The following is a 22,698-nucleotide window of genomic DNA, read 5'->3' as shown; positions in this document are numbered from 1 at the left end:
CAGGGCATACTTTGAAAACCTGTACTCTACAAAATTCGAAAATTTAAAGGAAATGCACAATTTTCTGGATAGATATCACTTGCCAAAACTAAATCAAGAACAGATAAACAATCTAAGCAGACCTATAATCCTTAATGAAATAGAAGCAGTCATCAAAAGTCATCCATCCAACCAAAAAAAACCCAGGCCCAGGTGACTTCAGTGCAGAATTCTACCAGAAATTCAAAGAAGAGCTAATCCCAATACTCCTCAAAGTGTTCCACACAATAGAAGCAGGAGGTTCACTGCCAAACTCTTTTTACGAAGCTACAATTACCTTGGTACCCAAGCCACACAAAGACACAACTAAGAAAGAGAACTACAGACCAATTTCCCTCATGAACATCAATGCAAAAATACTCAATAAAATACTAGCAAATTGTAACCAAGAACACATCAGAAAATCATCCACAATGATCAAGTAGGCTTCATCCCAGGAATGCAGGGATGGTTCAACATACGAAAATCTATCAATGTAATCCACCGCATAAACAAACTGCAAAGGAAAATCACATGATCATCTCACTAGATGCTGAAAAAGCCTTTGACAAAATCCAACACCTCTTCATGATAAAGGTCCTAGAGAGATCAGGGATAACAGGAACATACCTGAACATAATAAAATATATAGTAAACCAACAGCTAACATCAAACTAAAAGGAGAGAAACTCAACACAATTCCTCTAAAATCAGGAACAAGACAAGCCTGTCCACTCTCTCCATATATCGTCAATATTGTACTTGAAGTTCTAGCTAGAGCAATAAGACAACAAAAGGAGATCAAGGGGATACATATTGGAAAGGAAGAAGTCAAACTTTCACTATTTGCAGATGATATGATAGTTTACATAAGTGACCCAAAAAAACTCCGCAAGAGAACTCCTACAGCTGATAAACACCTTCAGCAAAGTTGCAGGATACAAGGTTAACTCAAAAAAATCAGTAGCCCTATTATATACAGATGATAACTTGGCTGAGAAAGAAATCAGAGAAACATCACCCTTTACAATAGCCATAGACAACATCAAATATCTGGGGATAATGTTAACCAAAAAAGTGAAAGACCTGTATATCAAGAGCTTTGAGTCTCTAAAGAAAGAAATCAGAGAGGATACCAGAAAATGGAAAGATCTCCCATGCTCTTGGATTAGTAGGATCAACATAATGAAAATGGCAATCTTGCCAAAAGCAATCTACAGATTCAAAGCAATCCATATCAAATTACTGGCACAATTCTTCACAGACCTTGAAAGAACAATTCTCAACTTTATATAGAAAAACAAAAGACCCAGGATAGCTAAAACAACCCTGTACAATAAAGGAACTTCAGGAAGCATCACTATCCCTGACTTCAAGCTCTATTATAGAGCTATAGTCCTGAAAACAGCTTGGTATTGGCACAAAAATAGACAGGTAAACCAATGGAATCAATTGAAAACCCTGATTTTAACCCACACACTTATGAACACTTGATTTTTTACAAAGAAGCTAAAATTACACAATGCAAAAAAGAAAGCATCTTCAACAAATGGTGCTGGCATAACTGGGTACTGGTATGCAGAAGACTGCATATAGATCCATGTTTATCGCCTTGTACAAAACTTAAGTCCAAATGGATCAAAGACCTCAACATAAATCCAGCTACACTGAAACTCTTAGAAGAGAAAGTGGGAGATACTCTTCAACGAATTGGTACAGGAGACAGCTTCCTGAAGATAACACCAGTAGCACAGACACTAAGATCGACAATTAACAAATGGGACCTCCTGAAACTGAGAAGCTTCTGTAAGGCAAAGGACACAGTTAACAAGACAAAAAGGCAGCCCACAGACTGGGAAAAGATATTCACTAACCCCATATCTGACAGAGGGCTGATCTCCAAGATTTACAAAGAACTCAAGAAGCAAGTCTCTAAAACACCAAAGGATCCAATTAAAAAGTGAAGTATAGAACTAAATAGAGAATTCTCAATAGGGGAGTCTAAAATGGCTGAGAGACACTTGAGAAAGTGCTCAATATCCTTAGCCATCAGAGAAATGCAAATCAAAACAATTCTGAGATACCATCTCACCCGTCAGAATGGCTAAAATAAAAAACACCAACGACAATTTATGCTGGAGAGGATGTGGAGAAAGGGGAACACTCCTCCACTGCTGGTGGGAGTGCCAACTCGTACAGCCACTTTGGAAATCAGTATGGAGATTCCTCAGGAAAATGGGAATCAATCTACCATAAGACCGAGCAATTCCACTCTTAGGCATATATCCAAAAGATGCAAATTCACACAACAAGGACATCTGTTCCACTATGTTCATAGCAGCATTATTTGTAATAGACAGAACCTGGAAGCAACCTAGATGGCCCTCAACTGAAGAGTGGATAGAGAAAATGTGGTACATATACACAATGGAGTACTACTCAGCAGAGAAAAACAATGGAATCTTGAAATTTGCAGGCAAATGGATGGCACTAGAAGAAACCATCCTGAGTGAAGTAACCCAGTCACAAAAAGAAAAACATGGCATGTACTCACTCATATACAGATTTTAGACATGGATCAGGGGAGTGCCAGTCTGCAATTCCACTGACAGAGAGTCTGGGAAACAGAAAAGAACCTAAGAGAGATATGCATGGTACCCCAGAGAAGAGGAATGAGGCAAGATCTCCTGAACAGATTGGGAGCACAGCAGGGGGTGAGGGGGAGTGGGAGCTGGGAAGAAGAGAGGGGGAGAAGAGAAGGAGAGAGTAGGTCATGGGGGAGCAAGAAGGTTGAGTTGGGGGAAGAATAGGGAGCGAACAGGATGAGAAATACCATAATAGAGGGAGTCATTATAGGTTTGAAGAGAGATCTGGCACCAGTGAGACCTCTAGTGATCTACAAGGATGACACCAACTGGCAAGCTAAGCAATAGTGGATAGACTACCTTAAATGCCCATTCCTGATAATGAACTTGACGACTACCTTATATGCCATCCTAGAACCTTCTCCAGTGACTGATGGAAGCAGAGACAGACACCCAAAACTAAACACTGAACTGAACCCATGGAACCCAGTGACAGAGAGAGTAATGAGTAAATTGGCAAGGAATGGGCTGGCGAAACCAGCAGAAAAGGCTGACCTGAACAAGTGGGAGCTCTTGGACCCCAGACCAACAGCTTGGGAGGCTAGCATGGGACGATCCAGACCCCCTGAGTGTGAGAGTCAGTGAGGAGGCCTGGGCAACCTATGGGGCCCTGGGAAGTAGATCAGTGTTTATCCCTGACATACAAATGGACTTCATGTGTCCGTAACACAAAGAGGGATGCTCTCTCAGCCTGGACTCTTAGGGGAGTGCCTGGACCCTGCCCTGAGTGAAATGAGAAACTCTGGATATCCCCTATGTGGAAGGGAGTGGGGATAGGGTGGGAGGCTGGGGGGAATGGCGGGGGGGAGATGGATATGGGAGGGGGAGGGAGAAGGAGCTGGGATTGATAATTGGAACAAGCTCTTCTAAAAAATGTAAAAAATGAATGAATAAATAAATTTTAAAAGTTCGGGGGAGAAAAAAAGAGTTCAAGGCCAATTTGAACTACACCTGAATCACATAGGGAGGGATGTAGGAGGGATGGATATAGTTAAAGAAATGAGAAAACCAGATTAAAATTGTAAAGCTCAGGTAAATTATGCTGTTTTCTACTTTTCCCTCAAATTTTCTAAAGTCTTACATTACCATAAAGATCAGGCCCATGAGAAGTGAAGACATTATACAGAACAATGTTGAGAGGTGTAATCACCAACTTCCCATAATAGTAGCTGTCAATGACCACCACGGGCACCTAAAGTAAAAGAAAAACATCAGATGTAGCTTTCAAACTGCTACTGGAAAAACTTCAGAATGAAAAATAAAATGAACTCCTGATGTTTGCTTCCCTGCATCAGAAACTACTCAGAACATGAGAGTGAAACAAGGAAAATGAAACTCACCAGGAAAAGAATTAGGGCCACCAGTGACCAACAAAAGAAACTCTTCCATCTGTGTTTTATGGCCAGTGAGTCGAAGGCGATGGGTAAACTATTCAACAGAGAAACACAGTAAGGGTTAGTAAAGCACTAAGTTCTCGGGACAGAGCCGCACAGAGCCACACAAGCCTATGCTGAGCGCAGAAGCAAACTGCTCTCCCAGGGGCAGAGAAGAAAGGAAGCTCGTATGTGATGAGGTGTCTTCTCAAAAGGAAACTGGTCTTTCCGAGGACCCATCAAAAGATGTTTGCCACAGATGGACAAGAAACAGCACTGCGCTGCTAGACCGTCTTGACACCCATCTACATGTACTGGGCATGCAAGACATAATCATTATAAACTCATGTGCACTGTTACCCTACACCTACCTGACAAATACTCACCTACCCTTCTGAAATTAACTAGGGTTTTACTATATGTTTTTAACCTGTAAATAACTAGATTTTCATGTGTGTGTGTCTGCAGGTACATATGCCAGGGCGTATGTGGAGGTCAGAGAATAAACTGCCCTGAGGAGTCAGTTATGTGCCTTCCACACGTATGAGGATTCCAGGGATCAAACTCAGATCTCCAGATTTGTACAGCAAGGGTCTACTGCCGAGACAACTCTCCCTCAGTGGCTCTCCATCGTATTTTTTTGAGAGAGGGTCAACCACTGACCCTAGAGCTTATCAATTCGGCGAGACCAGTGAGCTCTAGGAACTTTTCAGTGTCCACTCCAGCCCTGGGATTTCACAAGCACCACGCCTGACTTTTAAGTGGGTGCCAGGGATTGAACCTCAGTCCTAAGGCAAATCTCCCCAGTCTCCAAAAAGTTCACCTCATTAAACCTGCTGTTTGTTTATTTGTTGCTATACATTCTAGGCAAACATTTTACTACTGCACTATACCCTATAGGTACTTTCAAAAATATGAAATTGTATATTTAAAATAACATTAACAACTATGAAGGTTTATATTTTAATTATGTGTATAATATGTATTTGTATATGTGAGTGCTGGTGCCTGCAAAGTCCAGAAGACGGTGTCAGATTCCCTGGAACTGTAGTTACAGGCAGTTGTGAGCCACCCAACATGGAGGCTGGGAACCAAATGCAGGTTCTCTACAAGAGCAGCATGTGATCTTAATCACTGAACCAATTCTCTAGTATAGTCAAGAGGTTAAGGCAGCACAAACCAGGAAAGAAGTAGCAGAAACAACGAGTATGGAAGACAGTGGACACAACTGAACTCCGAAAGACACTGGAGCAAGAAAGAGGAAGGGATGTAGGAGAAATGCCTTAGCGATTAAGCGCATGGGCTGCTCTTCCAGAGGATCCACCTCGCAGCTCAGTTCCAGGGCATCTGATGCCCTTTTCTAGCCTGCAGGAATACTGTATACATGTGGTACATGCACCCTTGCACATAAAAATGGGTTTTTTTAGAAAAGGACAAAAGGGAACATTTCAATTCTGGGTGACAAGGAAAATACACAGCAAATAATAGAACAGTGTGAGAAAACAGCAAGCTTCAGAAGAAAGAGGAAGGGGCTGTGGGCCCGACGACAACAACAGAGTAACACAGAGAAGGATATGGCTGAAATACATTGCATACATGAAAATGCCACAGTGAAATCCAGGATGTAAAACTAATACATGCTAATGAAAGCACTTGCAAGGATAATGTTAGAGGCAAATTATCTCAAATCTTACTGTCTATATTCTCATTTATAAAATACTAATTATTGCTGGGAGGTGGTGGTGCATGCCTTTCATCCCAGCACCTGGGAGGCAGAAGCAGGCAGATCTCTGTGAACTCAAGGACAGCCTAGTCTAGAGATCAAGTTCCACAACAGCCAGAACTACACGGAGAAACCCTGTCTCAAAAAAAAACCAACACCACCCCCACCAAAAAAATATTAATTATTATATTTTCTTGCAGAATTGTAAAATTTAGAAATAAAATTTATGAAAGGTTTGTTAATGCTAGCAACGTCTAGCATTCAGCAGAAGCTAAGTAGTCATTACTTTCATTAGAATAAATCACATGAAAAAACAATAAGCTTTTGTTCCCAGAGTCTTCATCAGTCAAACTGATTCCTTTAACTTTAGTTGCTGGCTGTACAACATTAGGATTGACCAGATGTCCAGTGACCTACAGGAGAAGAATAACTTAAATTTCTTACCCAAGGGCTGCACTGAATGGCCACCCTAAGATAGCCCCAGCTGCTACTCCCAGCACAGCAATGGGTGTCTTGTCCATATACCATCCAGTCATAGCAATCAATGTCGTGTACATGCAGAAGCTGCTAGGAAGGAATGCTACAAGAGTAAAGAAATGAAAAAGAAACAAGAGTCTGAGAGTACATATGCTTTTTAAAAATCCACTTACACTGCAAAATGCCAATAATTACAGAGTTATTTTTGGAAAACACTATTAGAAACAAGCAGTAATATAGCTGGAGTTTCTCTTGTCCCACCAGGTCCTGCTACTTCAGCCCCAAATGAACATATGGACACTATATTAATTATAAAACTAATGGCCACTGGCTATGGCTTCTTATTGGCTAGCTCCATCTTAATTATTCACCCATTTCTATATCTATGAATTTCCACCAGGTCTTGGCTTACTGGAGAATGCCCAAACCTGTTACTCTCTTGCCGGCTATATGGCGTCTCTCTCTGCCTACCTTTCCCAGAATTCTCCTCGTCTCTTAATCCTGTCTATCTTCCTTCCTCTATTGGCCAAACAGTGTTTTATTCATCAACCAATAAGAGAAACATATAAACAAAAGGACATCACAGCAAGGCTACTGACATGGGCTCAGTTGACAGAGTGCTTGCCTAAAATGCACAAAGCCTTGGGTTCAATTCCTAGGACCACAAAAAACTGGGCATAGTGGCACACACCTATAATCCCAGCCCTTGGGAGGTAGAAGCAAGAAGATCAGAAGTTCAAGGGCATCTTCAGTTATACAGCAAGCCTGAGGACACAAGAGACCCTGTCTTGGGCCATGAGACCCGGATAGAAAGAAATACACAAAAAACGGGAGGAAGGGAATGAAATGAATGGGTAGTCGGAGGACATTCCTTTTCAGAAAACAAAATGCACTGATTTTTATTTCCTCACACCTTTTTTCCACGTACACAAGTCCCCAAGTTACACAATCCTAGCCATCCATTCCTTTCCTGGTCTGCACCTAAATTCAAAACTTAACAAAAATGTCAGGCTAAAGAGATGGCTCTGCAGTTAAGAGCACTGCCTGCTCTTCCAAAGTTCAATTGAACTCTTCCTGAGTTCAATTCCTAGCAACCACATGGTGGCTCACAGCGATTTGTAATGAGATCTGGTGCTCTCTTCTGGCCTGCAGGGATACATATACATAAAAAATAAATAAATAAATCTTTTTTTTTTGACATCCTCTTGGGAGAGGGTTTTTTTTTTTTAAATATTGTATGTATTATGTATACAGCCTTCTGCCTGCATGCCAGCAGAGGGCACCAGATCTCATTCAAGGTGGTTGTGAGCCACTGTGTGGTTGCCGGGAATTGTACTCAGGACCTCTGGAAGAACAGTCAGTGTTCTTAACCACTGAGCCATCTCTCCAGCCCAATAAATAAATAAATCTTAAAAAAAAAAAAAAAACCTTACAAAGATCCAGGGACCTCTGACTTTATTTCCATGCAGGGAATATGATTCAAAAGACTTAGACCCATTGCAGACGATGTGCTGGTTCCTTCAGCTCATCTTCTGATAATATCCTGGTTCATACCTGGACCCTACAGAGATTCTAGGAAGCCTTGTCAAGGCTCAGAGCTACATTCTGGCCTTGGCATAGCCCCTAAATTATTACTTCTACCATAACTTTGTCATGAAATGCAACAGTCTGAACTCACTCAAGGCCTTTGCAACAACAGCAAAATATTCTCAACAAATTTAAACAAAAATGTGGCTTCTTATAAGACCCTATTCCTGGAACAGAAAACTCATTCGATTCTAACAAGAACTACAATGAATAGGCAAGAGATTTAAGACACTCAGCAAGGGTCTACTTCGAAGGCTCTACAGTAAAGACTGAATTCATGAGTGCCTCAAACTGACACTGGAAAACTAAAGATACTCACAGGAAGTGCCCCATACATACAAATCTGTTTCTGGATTAGTATAGTAATTAAAACATAGAACATGTGAGAAAAAACTTTCACAGATCGATGCTAAATAACACTGAAGTCAATTCTAGCTGCCAATGCAGAGTACAAGAGTTCGAGGCCGGGCTGGACTGACAGCCTCCAAAACAATACAGAGAAACCCTGTCTCGAAAAACCAAAAAAAAAAAAAAAAAAAGAGTGAAAATATCTAAGGTCTCTGCTAATGTTGGTGAAGCAGACATATTAACTACAGTGAATTTCAAGGCTGGTCTAGGGTGGAGCCCAGAGGTTACTACAGAACATTCATTTTGACATATTCAATGAAAATGCTAACCATGTAGCTCTGTACAAGGCATTCTTTTGTATATTTTGTATATGGACTAGATTCTTGATTATATAAGCATAAACTAAAATTGAAATAATTTAGCAAGATAATTTTTCTGGAGAATTAGGAACAACCTATCTTTTGCAGTAGGCTGTCTTAGCTTAGTCCACCAGTCCTACTTAGAACCTTTACTCTAAGTGTCCAGATGCTTACTATAAAAATAAATGCCTGGACAAAACTAGAAAAAAAAACATCCTGATTGAGGTAGCCCAGACCCAGAAAGACAAATATAGTATGTACTCATTCATAAGTGGATACCAGACATAAAGCAAAAGATACCCAGTCTACAATCCACAACCTGAGAGAAGCTAGAACCCTCTTCCAGAAACAGATGGAAGCAGATGCAGAAATCCAAAAGTAACCAATGGGCTGAGCTCCTGGAGTACAATCAAAGTAAGGGAGGAGCAGTAATACGAACAAAGGAGTCAAGACCATGATGGGGAAACCCATAGAATCAGCTGACCTAAGCCAGTGAGAGATCACTAACTCTAGTCTGACAAATGGGGAACCTGCATAAAACAGAACTAGACTCCCTTAATATAGGTGACAATGGTGTGACTGGGACAATATATGAGTTCTCTATGAGTTCAAGGCCAGCCTGGACTATAAGGCGAGTGCCAGGACAGGGTCCAAAGCCACACAGAGAAACCCTATCTCAGAAAAAAACAAAACAAAACAAAAACAAACAAACAAAAACCAACTCAAATAACAGGCAGAAAACAGAAAAACAGAATTATCAATCAAAAATACTTCCCTCTTCCTAATGACCAAGAAAGGAAGTGAGCCATTAGGAAGAGGGGGGAACAGAAAGTATCCTGCAAGACTGCAGTTCTACTACTCATGAATCTGTGCGGGTCAACAACAGTGACCTGCCAAGCATTCGTGTTTGTAACCTTGTTAGACAATTGCTTCCTTTCAATACAACTGTATAGGAAGGCAAACTCGCTACCCCTTCATCTACCCTTCTACTTACCAGATGATGAGCAAAACATGCCAGTGCTGAGCACCAAGAAGGCCAGCATCATTCGACTCACATGTAGCCCAAATTTCTTGCACACAGCCCTTGAAGAAAAGATATCGCTCATTAATATTGTAAAGACCATTAATATTGTGGATACTCACAGACAGACATCGCAAAGAAAAGAAGAACTGGAGGCCTGTGTGAGAAATAACAATGAAGAGCTAAAGTCAAATATAGAACTGTCTAGACATGTTAGCAATTCCCTATGCATAAGAAACCCAAACCTTTTACTCTTGACACAGAAAAGCTCCTTAAGAGGAAATGTGTTTAAAAGTCATTAGGAATTTCATGTGCATAAGAAATTGATTTCTTACTCTTGGCACAGAAGAAAGGCGTCTTGTTTAAGAAAAGCTGTATATTTAAAATGATGTCTTCTAGCAAAGGGGAAATAGCATGGTTTAATGAGAAGTAACAGACCTCGGGTTCAAGCAGGTTCAAATTCTGACTCTGCCATTTACTAGCAGTTAGCAACTACGCCTACATAAAGTTTCTGTGAGGGTTAATGTGGGGAAAATAATAAAGTGCCTAGCACAGAGTTGTTCAGCAAAGGCTGTTCTCAACACAGATGAAACAGGTCTGAATGAGGACATGCCTAACACATGAACAAACCCTGACTAAAATCAATACCAGCACTGGCTGTGATAGCCCACGCCTTTAGTCCAGCACTGGCTGTGATAGCCCACGCCTTTAGTCCAGCACTGGCTGTGATAGCCCACGCCTTTAGTCCAGCACTGGCTGTGATAGCCCACGCCTTTAGTCCAGCACTGGCTGTGATAGCCCACGCCTTTAGTCCAGCACTGGCTGTGATAGCCCACGCCTTTAGTCCCAGCTCTTGGGACATAGAGGCAGGTGGATCTCTGTGAGTTTAAGGCCAGCCTGGTCTGCAAAGTGAGTTCCAGAACAGCCAGAGAGTTACATAGAGAAACTCTGTCTTGAAAAAGTAAATAAATTAATAAGCAAACAAAAACCAACAACAAAACCTCTCACTGAGTTCAACTGTGTAAACACAATTTCACTAAGTCCTTTTTATATTCTCATATTACGATGCAAGACTTACTGAATTTATGGATTACCACCCTTTCCTACTAACTCTGAAAAATGTGAGCTATACTTCCCTGAATACTACCTCTTCTCATCTCTAATCAGATCTAGATACCTTCCACATAACTTCCTCTACATTTTTTCTCTATATTTTATTCCTAGAAATTTCTTCAAATTTATCTTTCATTTTCTTACTTTATTAACAGTCTTAATCTGTTTAGACTATCTACTGAGTTTTAAATGTCAAAATTATATAAATCTTACTGATATAACACATACATATGTATATATATCTATATATGTGTATGTGTATATATATACACATATATATATCTATAGTCAACATAAAGCAACTACACCCAGCCTGACTTCATCACACTTTTATTCTCAGTGATTTTCTGACATCTGGGTTAAGAGTCCAGTTTTCCAGGGAAATTTTTACATGATGCATGGGACCTCTACTAATCCAGGACTTAGGAGATGAGATGGATGATTTGAAATCAGACCCAAATCCACATGAAAACCAATTTATGGCTACAGTCCCCAGAGGGAGCACTGGTTTTGTTTTTACCTCCACTCTCAGAGTCAAAGCCAAAAATCCATTTTAATCTGGCACATCTAACTATGGGAAGACTTTTAATAATGATCTGTAAGTCTGAGTATCTCTTTTAATGTGTTAAGGCACTATTAAATTTAATGGTCTTATGTGGGACATTTTTTAAAAGGCAGCTATTTTATTGCTAGAATACTTAATGTATAATGGACTCATTAATAGTCAATCAACTGAGAGCTCGACTGGTGTGAGGCAATGTATTGAGTACAATTGAAAGTGGAATCTTACACTGGGAATACTCTCCCATCAGCTCTGCTCTAGGGAAGAAGTAAATCACTCAGAACCCAAAATAAGGTTTCAAAGCCTGCCAAGACTAGAGAGACATGTACTGCAAATTAAAACCACAGGTATGCCAATGGGAACAGTAGCTGGAAGCACTGCTCCTCATTACTTTCTAGACAAGGCGTCACCCTCCAGCTACAGCACCCCAAGAGAGAAGCAAAGTGTTCTGACAGCTGCCTGAGCTGTCAGAGATCTGTGCTACATTGAGGTCCTTAGTACTTTTGGATGCAAAGTTTTGATACTTACTTATAAAAGTAAAGTTCACAAATACAGCTCACAAAAGCCAGGAGACATCTCAGAAAGTAGAAGACAAGAATCTGAAAGAAACCCAGAGAAAAAACACAGAAGTTAGCAACAGGAGCCTAAAAGTTTGTAAGGATGAAAAGTTCTCGCCAGTTGTGGTGGTGCGCACCGGTAGGATTTGCTGAAGGATGAAAAGTTCTCATTTGTTGTCAGTAAACTGTGCTATAAGCTGGTATAATCCTCCTGAAAAGCTGAATTTATTGAGAACCACACAAACTTTCACATCCCCAGACTCAGTATACCTACTTCTTTTACTGCAGGAGGAGTGGGAGACACCATTCATAAAAACATCTACTGCATCACTATTAATGTAGTAAAAACTACAAATATCCAATGAAAGTAGATATGTAAGTAACCATGCTGCATCCATTTCAGAGTACTGAACAAGTATAAACACTCGGGGTTGCAAAGATGGAAAAACCTGTGATACCTTGCATTTGCTGCTCACCAACTAGTTCTCTTCTTCTCCCTTCCTCTCCCTTTTAATACAGAATCTCACACTATAGCTCAAGTTACCCTGGAACTCCCTATGGATCCCAGGATGACTTAAAGCCTATAGCAATCCTTTTGCTTCAGCCTCCCAACTGCTAGGATTGTACATATAAGCCACTTCACCTGGCTAAAAAGCACTTGTTAAACAGCCATAAAAATTTAAATACCGATTATTTACGAAATATGACAGCATTACAGCTCTGGAAATTACATGCATCTGAAAGACACACTGGTTAAGAGGAGATATGGCAGCGTACTGGGTATTTAACTCCTATCTTCTAAACATGTGTACTATGGACTAATCATTGGCATAAGTTTAGTAAAAATAACAATAAGGGTTGTGTTGTATTGACTGGCTCTTAAGATTTACTTATTTTTATTTTATGTGTATGTGTGCTTTCCCTGCATGCTGTTCACCACTTTCATGCAGTGCTCAAGGAGGCCAGAAGAGGGCATCAGATTCCCTGGAGCTGCAGTTACAGAAGGTGGTCAATTGCCACGTGGTTGCTGAGATGTGAGCCCCGGTCCCCTGGAAGAGCATCCAGTGCTCTTGGACCCGATGAGCCACCTTTCTAGCCCCATGGTTAGCTTTCACACAGTAGAGCACTGTACATGAAGAGCACTGAATCCTTAGAGTGTAACTCTGCTTCCATACACAGCAAGATAAATGTTAAATACCCACATGGAAACATTGCCCATGCTTGTCACTACAACTAACAGAATTCCCAAAAGAGTTTCATAAAAAGCCCACGAGAGTCAGACTCATTAATATAACACGGAAAGTCTACTACACAATGAACACTGTACAGGTGTCACAGGGGCAGATACTTTAAAACAAGTGTCTATGATAAGGACTCCTCATACTATGGAGCATTTGAAAGTTAAAGAAATGAACTGGAGCTGAAGAGATGGCTCAGAGGGTAGATCACACACTACTCCTTCAGAGGACCCCGGTTCAGTTCCCAGCATCCATGTCAGGAGGCTCACAACCACCTATAATTCCAGCTCCAGGAGATCTGACAATTCCTTCTGGCCTGTAGACACCTGCACTCTCCTGTACACACAGACACACACATACACAAGATAAAGTTTAAAACTGAACTCGTCTAAGACTGTTCAGCAGCAGGACAATGATGCCATCGGCTCCCTTATCAGTACTTAACTGAAAGTCCCAGTAAGTGCAAAAAGAAATGAGGTCTAAGGAACAGAATGAGAAAAAGAAAATTTATAGCTATGGTTTGTCCCTAAGTGTTTGAGTAATAGAAGCTTGGTCTCCAGAGCAGACATTAAGAAGATGAACTTACAAGAAGTAGGTCCTGGTAGACAGCAAGGAGGCTTAGTGGGTTCTGCTTAATGAATAGGTTAGTACTCTCTCTGAAGGGACAAGTCTTTTTTTTGTTTTGTTTTGTTTTGTTTTGTTTTTACGAGACAGGGTTTCTCTGTATTATTTTGGAGGCTATCGGTCCAGCCTGGCCTCGAGCTCACAGAGATCCACCTGCCTCTGCCTCCCGAGTGCTGGGATTAAAGGCGTGCGCCACCACCACCAGGTGGGACAAGTCTTCATGGGACTGGACTAGTTCCCTTACGAATGGGCTGTCGCGGAGTTGAGTATGCTGCCTTGGCTTTACCCTCAGGTATACACCTAGCTTCTTTCTGCTTCTCCTTCAACTGACAGGGTGCCCTTGCCAGCAAAAACACGGCAGGCAAGTCAACAGAGCTGGGCTCTAAACAAATAACACCCACATCTAAAGTCATGAAGGGACATGCACAAAACCTACAGACCGGAGAGAAAAGGAGGAAATCCAGTAGCAGCTAGGTGAGGAGGTTCGGGTCTTTTTTCATTCTTTCTCATTTTATTTTCTGAATAAATAAACTTATTTAATTATTTTACAGCCCAGCTGCAGTTTTCCTCCTTCCTCTCCTCCCAGTCTCCCCCCACTCTCCCTCTGTTCCCACTCCCCTAATTCACTCCTCCTTCGTTTAGGAAAGGGCAAGCCTCCCATGGCATATAAAGTTGCAATAAGACTAAGCACCTCTTCATGTATTAAGGCTGGGCAAGGCAACCCAGTATGAGGAGTAGGGTCCCAAAAGCCAATAAAAGTCGGAGACAGCCTCTGCTCCCACTGTTAGGAGTCCTACAAGAGGACCAAGCTATACAACTATCACATATATACAGAGTGTCTAGGTCAGCCCCATGCAGGCTCCCTGACTGTCAGTCAGTTCATTCTCTGTGAACCCAGGTTAGTTGATTCTGTGAGTTTTCGTGTAGTGTCCTTGACCCCTTTGGCTCCTGCAATCCTTTCTCCCCCTCTTCTGCTGGATTCCCTGATCTCCACCTAATGTTTGGCTGTGGATCTGTGCATCTGTTGCTATCAGTTACTGATGAAGCCCTTCTGAAGACCAATCTGGTCACAGGAGATGGCCAGTTCAGGCTTTGTATCCGCTATTGCTAGGGATCTTGGCAGGGGTCATCCTTGTAGATTCCTAGGAGATTCCTTTGTGCCAGGTTTCTACCTGGCCCCGAAATGCCTCCCTTTCCAGGAGTCTCTTTCAGTACCCTCCCCTTCCATCTCCCACCAATGATTGTTCATGTTCCCCTCCTCACCTGCCATCAGACCACTCACAAAATCCCTTCTAGTTCCCCTTCCCAGAGAGATCCAGGCATCTCTCCATGCTACCTGTCTCTCTGGGTCTGTGGTTTATACCATAGTTATCTTTTATTTTACAGCTAATATCCACTTATGAGTGAGTACATACCATGTTTGTCTTTCTGGGTCTGGGTTATCTCACTCAGGATGGCTTTTTTCTACTTCTATCCATTTGGGAGGCTCACATCTTAATCACACACTCAGGAAGCTGAGGCAGGAGGACTGCCAGGAATTTGCAGCTACCTGGATTGCAGAGTGAGCACCAGGCCAGTCACAGCTACCTACAGAGTGAGAGCCTATCCCAAAAGAAAACCTAATTAAAAAACAAGTAAAGGATGTGAAAGGATAATTCACAAAAAAGGAAATCTGAATGACAGATACACAAGGCACATTCCATCCACTAACAGCCAGGGAACACAGACACAAGGAAATCAGAGAGAAGAACGGTTGCAGGGCACACTAGTCTTCAAAGCTACATGGAGACTGAACAAGAGTCAGGGCCTCTGTGTGGGGTCTCACCCTTGTCTTGTCAGAAATCCACACACAGATGCAGAAGCAGAGAACTACTCACACTGGGAGTAGCAAGAAGGGGGAAAGGCAGCCATGAGTAGAGCGCCAAGCATCGCCACATCACCACACTCTGTCACCAACAACCTACTTTATTCTTCACCATTAGGATGGGGGTGGGGGAACACACCACAACTGTGCTTCTCAACCTCCATAATACAGCTAGGACCCTTTAATACAGTTCCTCATGTTGTGGTGTCCCCCAACGATAAAACTATTTCGTTGCTACTTCGTAACTGTATTTTGTACTGTTATGAATCATAATGTAAATATCTCATATGCAGGGTATCCCTATCCAACAGGTTGAGAACCACTGCTCTACAAGCTATAGTTCTCTTTATTTGTGGGTCTCTATTGACTACCAGGGAGAAGAGACTGAAGTATGAACAAAAGGGAAGTCTTCCTGGTTAGTTTTTATTATCCACGTGACATAAACTAGCATAATCAGGGAAGAGACTCACCCTTGAAGATCTGCCTTAATCAAAATAATCTGGGACCATATCTGTGAGAGACTGTTTGATGATTGATGTAGGGGGCCCAGCCCACTGTGGGCAGCACCATCCCTAAGAAAAATAGACCTGGACTGTATAAAAAGCTAGCTAAAAAGTTAGCTTGAATCCTAGGCAGAGATAGATCTTTGTAAGTTCAGGATAAGCCAGTTTACAAAAACAAGAAAGACAAATGATTAAGAGCCAGGCCGGCATACCAGAAAGCAGCATTTCTCCATAGTTTCTGTTTTACTCCCTGCTTGAGTTCCTGCCCTGACTGCCCTTAATGATGGATTATGACCTGGAAGTATAAGCCAAACGGCTCCTTTTCCTCCAAGTTGCTTTTAGTCAGAATATGTTTATCACAGCAACAGGATGAAATTGGAACACATGCTGTTCACACCACAAATGTAAGGTAAGCTACAGAAGAACAATTCTAGAAACATCAAGTTCAATGTGATAATGGATACTCAACTAGATATTAAAATGTAAGCACTGAAAATTGCTGGTCTCTACTCTTATTTTTACTCTAACAAATTCGGGAGCATGGGGCTGGAGAGATGGCTCAGTAGTTAAGAGCATTGGCTGCTCTTCCAGGGGTCCTGAGTTCAATTCTCAGCAACCACGTGGTGGCTCACAACCATCTGTAATGAGATCTGGTGCCCTCTTCTGACCTGCAGGCATACACGCATAACAAAGCCTAAAAAGCCAGAAATTAGATACTTGGTAGAAAAGGGAGCGATAGTGTTGCTTGGCATTGGTGGTGCACACCTTTAGTCCCAGCACTCGGGAGGCAGAGGCAAGCAAATCTCTGTTCCAGGCCAGCCTTATCTATAGAGAGTTTTCCAGGACAGCCTCCAAAACAATACAGAGAAACCCTGTCTTGGAAAAAAAAAAAAAGGGAGAGTTAGTGTCCTGTCACTTTCTATGTGTGCTATTTCTCTGATCATTGTGAAATCCATCTGTAACCATGGCTCTTTTCCAAAAACTTTAACAACAACAACAACAACAACAACAAAAAAAAAAACCCACCAGTATTTCCTAATAGATGCTATCAGATCTTAAATAAATTTGGCCTCTTCCTATTTTTCAGACTCATTTAATCCATGCCACTCTCTACGAATCATACTGATTTATATGATAAATAACTCAGGCCTTTTTCCTATCCTTAGGCCTTCAATTAGACCTCTCTATTCCCAGAGCTAGAGAGATGGCTCAGCAGTTGACAAAGTATGTGTTGTTAATTCCAGAGGAATGGAGTTCAAGTCCCAGCACCACACGAAAGGCAGCTAAGCCACCTGTAACTACAACTTCAAGGGTCTGATACCTATGGACTCCACAAGCTTGTGTGCATATGCATGTGTGTGTGTGTGTGTGTGTGTGTGTGTGCATTCACTCACACACACACTTAAAAATAACAGTTAAAAACTTCTCAGATTTGGGGCTACCCCATCATGCTTTGTCCTTTTTTCCCATAAACCTTCTACATTTTGAATTATTGAATGTTTCTCTTCCCCCAAGGAACTGCAATTTCCATGAAGGCAGACTCAACTTGGCCATTGTCCCATTACTTAACATAATCCAAAAGATTGTCCTCTAACCTCCACATTGCTAACACACCCACACCCACATGTGATCATACACACACAATTTAGGGGAAAAAAAAGTTGGGCCTGATAGCCCAGGCCCACAAACACAGGAATTTGGGAAATGGAGTCCAAATGGAAATGTGAGTCCAAAAATTCCAGACTCATCTACAGAACACAACAAAATGAAAGGAGGAGAGAAAGAAATCAGCCTCTTAACTAACTGTCAGTGGATTTTTCCCCTTTCAAAAGTGCTCTCAGACATACCTATTGATCGAAGTGATTGCCATCAGGCTAGCCAACCTTACCTTATTAGTCTGCAGAATCCGTGCATGAAATGCAGCTGGCCAGGCATGCAGCAACAGGTAAGCATATGAGCGAATGGCATACACCGGGGAATACTCCCACGTCTGAAACCCCTTCCCATAGATGAGGTAGTGTGTCTGAAAGCAGAAACAGATGCGCTCAGGGTTGTACTAGCAAAGTCCCTCCTAAGGGTTACAGGTGGAGATGCTGTGTCGAAACTGTTAGAGACAAAATGTTGAGAATTAACATTTGCAACTAATGCATAAGAGAAACGAATGACCTCATATTTTTTAATTAAGAAACTAAATTTTTTACTGTATTTCCTTAAAATAATGTTTAACCAAAAAGAGAAACTCTTATTTTCCTTAAATTATACACACTAAGCAAGCATCTTTCCTCTGGTTTTTGATACAAATGTGTTTGGGTAAATTTACTTCCTGTACTAGGAAGTCAGCAAGCAATACATAAACATGTAAATCAAGAAACAATATTACAAGTACACTATTATAGCGTGCATTCTTCCTGACAGCCTGGTCCCAGAGCCTCATCAGTCCCAAATGAACCCACAGGACACTATATTAATTATAAAGCTGTTGGCCATTTGCTACGGTTTCTCATTGGCTAGCTCTGACTTAATTATTAACCCATAACTGCTAATCTGAGTATTTCAATGTGGTCTTCTCTTACCAGAAAAATGGTCGGGACCTCTTCTCTCGCATCCTACATGGTGACTCACTGTGCCTCTGTTTCCCAGAATCCTCCTTGACTTCTAGTCCCACCTATCTTGCTTCTCTATTGGCCAACAGTGCTCTATTCATCAACCAGTAAGACAGACATACACACTATTAGTAACACTATTGTCTTCCCTAGGGCTACTTTTGCTGTGATGAAACACCACTACACAAAGCAACTTGGGGAATAAAGGGTATATCTCTTCTTTTTTTATTATTTTATTTTTCATTATTTAAAACAATTTTCAAAATCAAATATATTTTCATCATATTTGTCCCCTCCTCCAAGTCCTCCAGATCTTCCCCCTCCCTACACACCCAACTTAAAGTTCTTTCTCAAAAAAGAAACAATGATCCAATACAAGAAAACAAAATAAGTACACATCCAAAAAGGGGAAAACAAAAAACCCACCAAACAATAACCAAATAAAACCACACACACACAAAGAAAAAAACTGTGGAGTTCAATCATATATTGGTCAACTACCCTGAACATGAAGTCTGTCCTGGAGTGGTTGATATATACCCTGCATCACTCACTTTATTGAAGAAAACCGATTTTCCCTCTAATGACAGTTCAATTGTTAACCTTTACCCTGGTGCCTAGGTTTTTCATTCATTCACTCACTTTAATAAAATACAACAAAATAAAATATAAGAAGTGAGCAATAGCGGCACACGCCTTTATTTCCAGCACTTGGGAGACAGAGGCAAGTGGATCTCTGTGAGTTCGAGGCCAGCCTGGTAGCTATTTCCAGGACAGCTAGGGCTGTTACACAGAGAAACCCTTCCTTGAAAAAACTATATATATATATATATATATATATACACACACACACACACACACACACACACACACACACACACACATATATATGAACTATCACATCGAAGTTGGACAGGACAAACCAACAGAAGGAAACTCACGGCTCCATTTAACAGTCCAGCATCAAGAGCAGAAAGCACAGGGACTCATACAGGGCAGGAGCCTGGGAGCAGGCGCTGATGCAGAGGCCATGGAAGGTGCTGTTCACTGGCGGGTTCCATGCCTTGCTCCACCTGCTTTCTCATAGAACCCAGGACAACCAGCACAGAGATGACACCACCGGCAATGGGCCAGGCCCTCACCCATCAATCACTAATTAAGAAAATGTCCTACAGGCTTGCCTATATCCCAATCTCTCCACTCCCTTTTCTAATGATTCTTGCTTGTGTCCAGCTGACAAAAAATAAGCCAGCACAACTATTTTGGCAAACATCAGAAGAAATAAACTTTAAAAGGTGGAAGAATGTACCTGCCCTCTAGGAAGTGGGATCTGGACAGGAAGGAAATGGATAATTGTACTTCCCTCAAATTTTGGAGTAACTGTCAGCTTTAAACCTACATCTACAAGCATTAGACTTACAAAACCACTTAAAAGACAATAAGTCTCACCTTTGAGTATGTCAGCTAAAGGTCATAGACTTCAAAACTACTTAAATCAACAGTCTGAGCTTTTTTAAAGACCTGCTTTATTTATGTGTGGATGTCTGCATGAGTGTTTGCATGCATGTGTGTCTGTGGAGACCACGAGAGGGCATCAGATATTTATTTGTTTACTTATTTATTTATTGTTAAGAAAGGGTCTCTTTATGTAGCCCTGGCTGTCCCGGCATTTGCTCTGTAGACCAGTCTGGCCTTGAACTCACAGAGATCCACTGCCTCTGCTTCCAGAATGCTATGATGAAAGGTGTGCGCCACCACACTGTGCTGTCATGATTTGGATTTGGAGTCACTTGAATTTAGCTGCTAGAATTTGAACTATAATCCTCATGACTGAGCAACAAGTGCTCTTACCCACTGAGTCATCTCTCCAGCCCCAAATCAACAGTTTTTGGGATATAAAAGTGAAAACAATTTATTTTAGTATTTTCACACTTGTATTTGACTTGTTTGTTCATTAGTACCAAATCAAGATCAAAGGCCAAATCCCAGAACTGGGGGCTAGGGGAGCAGCCCAGGGGAAAAGCATGTGCCTAACACGCCCAAGACCATGGGTTCCCTAGGATTGCAAAAGTAAAACAAAACAAAAAACCAGCTAAAGAGATCACCTACTGGTTCCCAGTAGTTGAATGTTTCGTCACAGTCAGAGATGTTGCTCAGAAGAGCTGCACACAGCCTTGCTGAGAGCAGACATTTGAAAGCAGTGGATCCTTCGGGGGCCCAGACTTGCCCTGCTTTATTTCCAGACCTGGACAGAAGGCAAAGCAAAACCGTTAGTGTATCAAGAAGCCTGCTATCGAAAACTTAAACCCAGTCAGAAAAGACAGGAATGGCCAAAGACGGCAATGCAATAAAGCCATTCACCTAAAAGAAGGACTCGTCACGTCTGAGCAGAATAAATACAGGATTGCATTTTCAACACCTTCCACCTCCTGCTTTAGGGCATACACCAGTTCATACACCCGCAACACTCCCTTTCACCTCAAGCCAATTAATCATTCACTTGAAGGCCACGATGCTCTCTCTCTCTCCATTTCTTAGGGTCATCCCTTGCCAAGACTTTCTCTGCTGGCTGGCCCCTCCTTCAAATGAATGGAGGCCTAATACAAAGTGCAGGTGAATCAGACAGTTTACTGCAGACCTCACCTACAGGCTACGGGCTTGCTGATGGATTCGAGGGCTGCAGGCCCAGAGAAAACAGCAAACAGGGGCTACTGGGAGAGCAACTGAGCAGCAGGAAGTGAGACTCCGGTGTAAAAGGCAGATTCTCCTGCCAACAGCTCCCACAGAGGCTCGGCTAACTCTACCAGCACGAAGCCTGCTCAGTGTGGCCCTGAATCTGAGGCATGCCAGAGCTGCTCTCCAATAATACAGGGGCCCGCGGGGGTAAGCAAGGATCAACCCGAAGCCGCTGGCCAGCCGAGCCGGCTCGCAGCGGAGACCCCTGGGCCGCCCGACCCTCCCGCCCGCCACGCCCTCCGGCCGCACACGCACTCTGGCCGCTGTTCCGCGCTGCCTGCTTCCCGGCTGCCCAGCAGCTCCCGCAGCTTCTCCACGGCCGGGCCCGCGTCCCCGCCGCTGCCGCTGCCGCCGCCCTTGAGGCGCTGCCGGGCCCTTCGGCTCGCCATGCCAAGCGACTGGGGAAAGGGTAGAACTCCGCACGCTACGGAATCGGCGAAAGCGCAGACATGGCTTGGTTAGGAAACGGTGTCCGCCGAGGGACAAAAAGCCTTGACATGCGCAGAAAAGACTAAAATAGTGTGTCACTGGACCGATTTTGTCGAAGGCGGGGACAGGCTACTGCTAGCCCTCCCACTTCTAACGCTGAGTATTTCTCCCTTCCTTTAATTTGCTTCTTTCCGTGTCTCAGTACTCTACACCTGCCAGTGCTACAAAGTGTAGTGTGCGGAGGAGCACCGTACAGCGGCTACTTAAGGGGAGGTCTCTAAAAGGTTGCTTAAACATTTAACACCTTGCTGTGTCTTGTTGAGAGCAATGGAGACACAAACCAGTAAGGCCAGAATACAGACTGAGAAGTGAAAGCTTGAGGAAATGCTATGTAGAAAATCCAAGCAGACATTTATCACGGGTGTTGCTACTACAGTGCAGCTGTAGGCACTTGACATACAAGCTTTTTAATTCTCTCAGCCGCCTTGCTTTTACTGATAAGGAAGCCAAGGTCCAGAGATGCCTGGCTAATAAATGGAGCTATATTCCATTCCAATTGAGGACCGAGTACAAACATACTGTTTTCGCTACATCAACAAAAGCCCTTGTTGGGAAGAGTTTGTTTTTAAAGGGGACTGGGGGTCCAGACTTGGTTTTAGAGGCGTTTATAACAACACTTTACCAAAAAAAAAAAAAAAAAAAAAGAGGAAGGAAAGAAAGGGGGAAGAAAAAAAGATGTCAGGCGGTGGTGGCACAGGCCTTTAATCTCAGCACTTGGGAGGCAGAGGCAGGCAGATCTCTGAGTTCAAGGCCAGTCTGGTCTACAGATCGAGTTCCAGGACAGCCAGAGAAACCCTGTCTTGAAAATCCAAATAAATAAATAAAAATTAAAATGGAACTTGATTATATGGATCAGTT

At 42.3% G+C, this 22,698-nt stretch overlaps 1 protein-coding gene across 3 annotated transcripts in view; it reads right to left on the bottom strand.

The window, feature by feature from the left end:
- Alg9 (ALG9 alpha-1,2-mannosyltransferase) overlaps nt 1–21,883 on the bottom strand; it is a 70,201-nt gene extending 48,318 nt beyond the window's left edge. Inside the window, exons 1-8 of one of the 3 annotated variants that reach the window (XR_001196443.3) lie at nt 21,607–21,883; nt 20,725–20,860; nt 17,901–18,035; nt 11,755–11,825; nt 9,525–9,613; nt 6,204–6,339; nt 4,004–4,091; nt 3,750–3,855 (exon numbers count right to left, since the gene is read on the bottom strand). Coding sequence is in view for 2 of the 3 variants with exons in the window: in XM_005069520.4 (XP_005069577.1) it covers nt 3,750–3,855; nt 4,004–4,091; nt 6,204–6,339; nt 9,525–9,613; nt 11,755–11,825; nt 17,901–18,035; nt 20,725–20,860; nt 21,607–21,740 (895 nt within the window). In the remaining variant the exon portion in view is untranslated. Of the gene's footprint in view, nt 1–3,749; nt 3,856–4,003; nt 4,092–6,203; nt 6,340–9,524; nt 9,614–11,754; nt 11,826–17,900; nt 18,036–20,724; nt 20,861–20,976; nt 21,070–21,606 lie in introns of those variants that run through there. The other 2 variants (XM_005069520.4, XM_013113013.3) reach the window with 2 other exon arrangements.
- Between the last annotated feature and the right edge of the window lie 815 nt (nt 21,884–22,698).

Source organism: Mesocricetus auratus, unplaced genomic scaffold, assembly GCF_017639785.1.
Source record: "Mesocricetus auratus isolate SY011 unplaced genomic scaffold, BCM_Maur_2.0 Super-Scaffold_100022, whole genome shotgun sequence".
In the NCBI taxonomy this organism is placed as follows: Eukaryota; Metazoa; Chordata; class Mammalia; order Rodentia; family Cricetidae; genus Mesocricetus; species Mesocricetus auratus.
The sequence above is the reverse complement of the archived record's forward strand: the minus strand, read 5'-3'. Positions and strand labels throughout refer to the sequence as shown.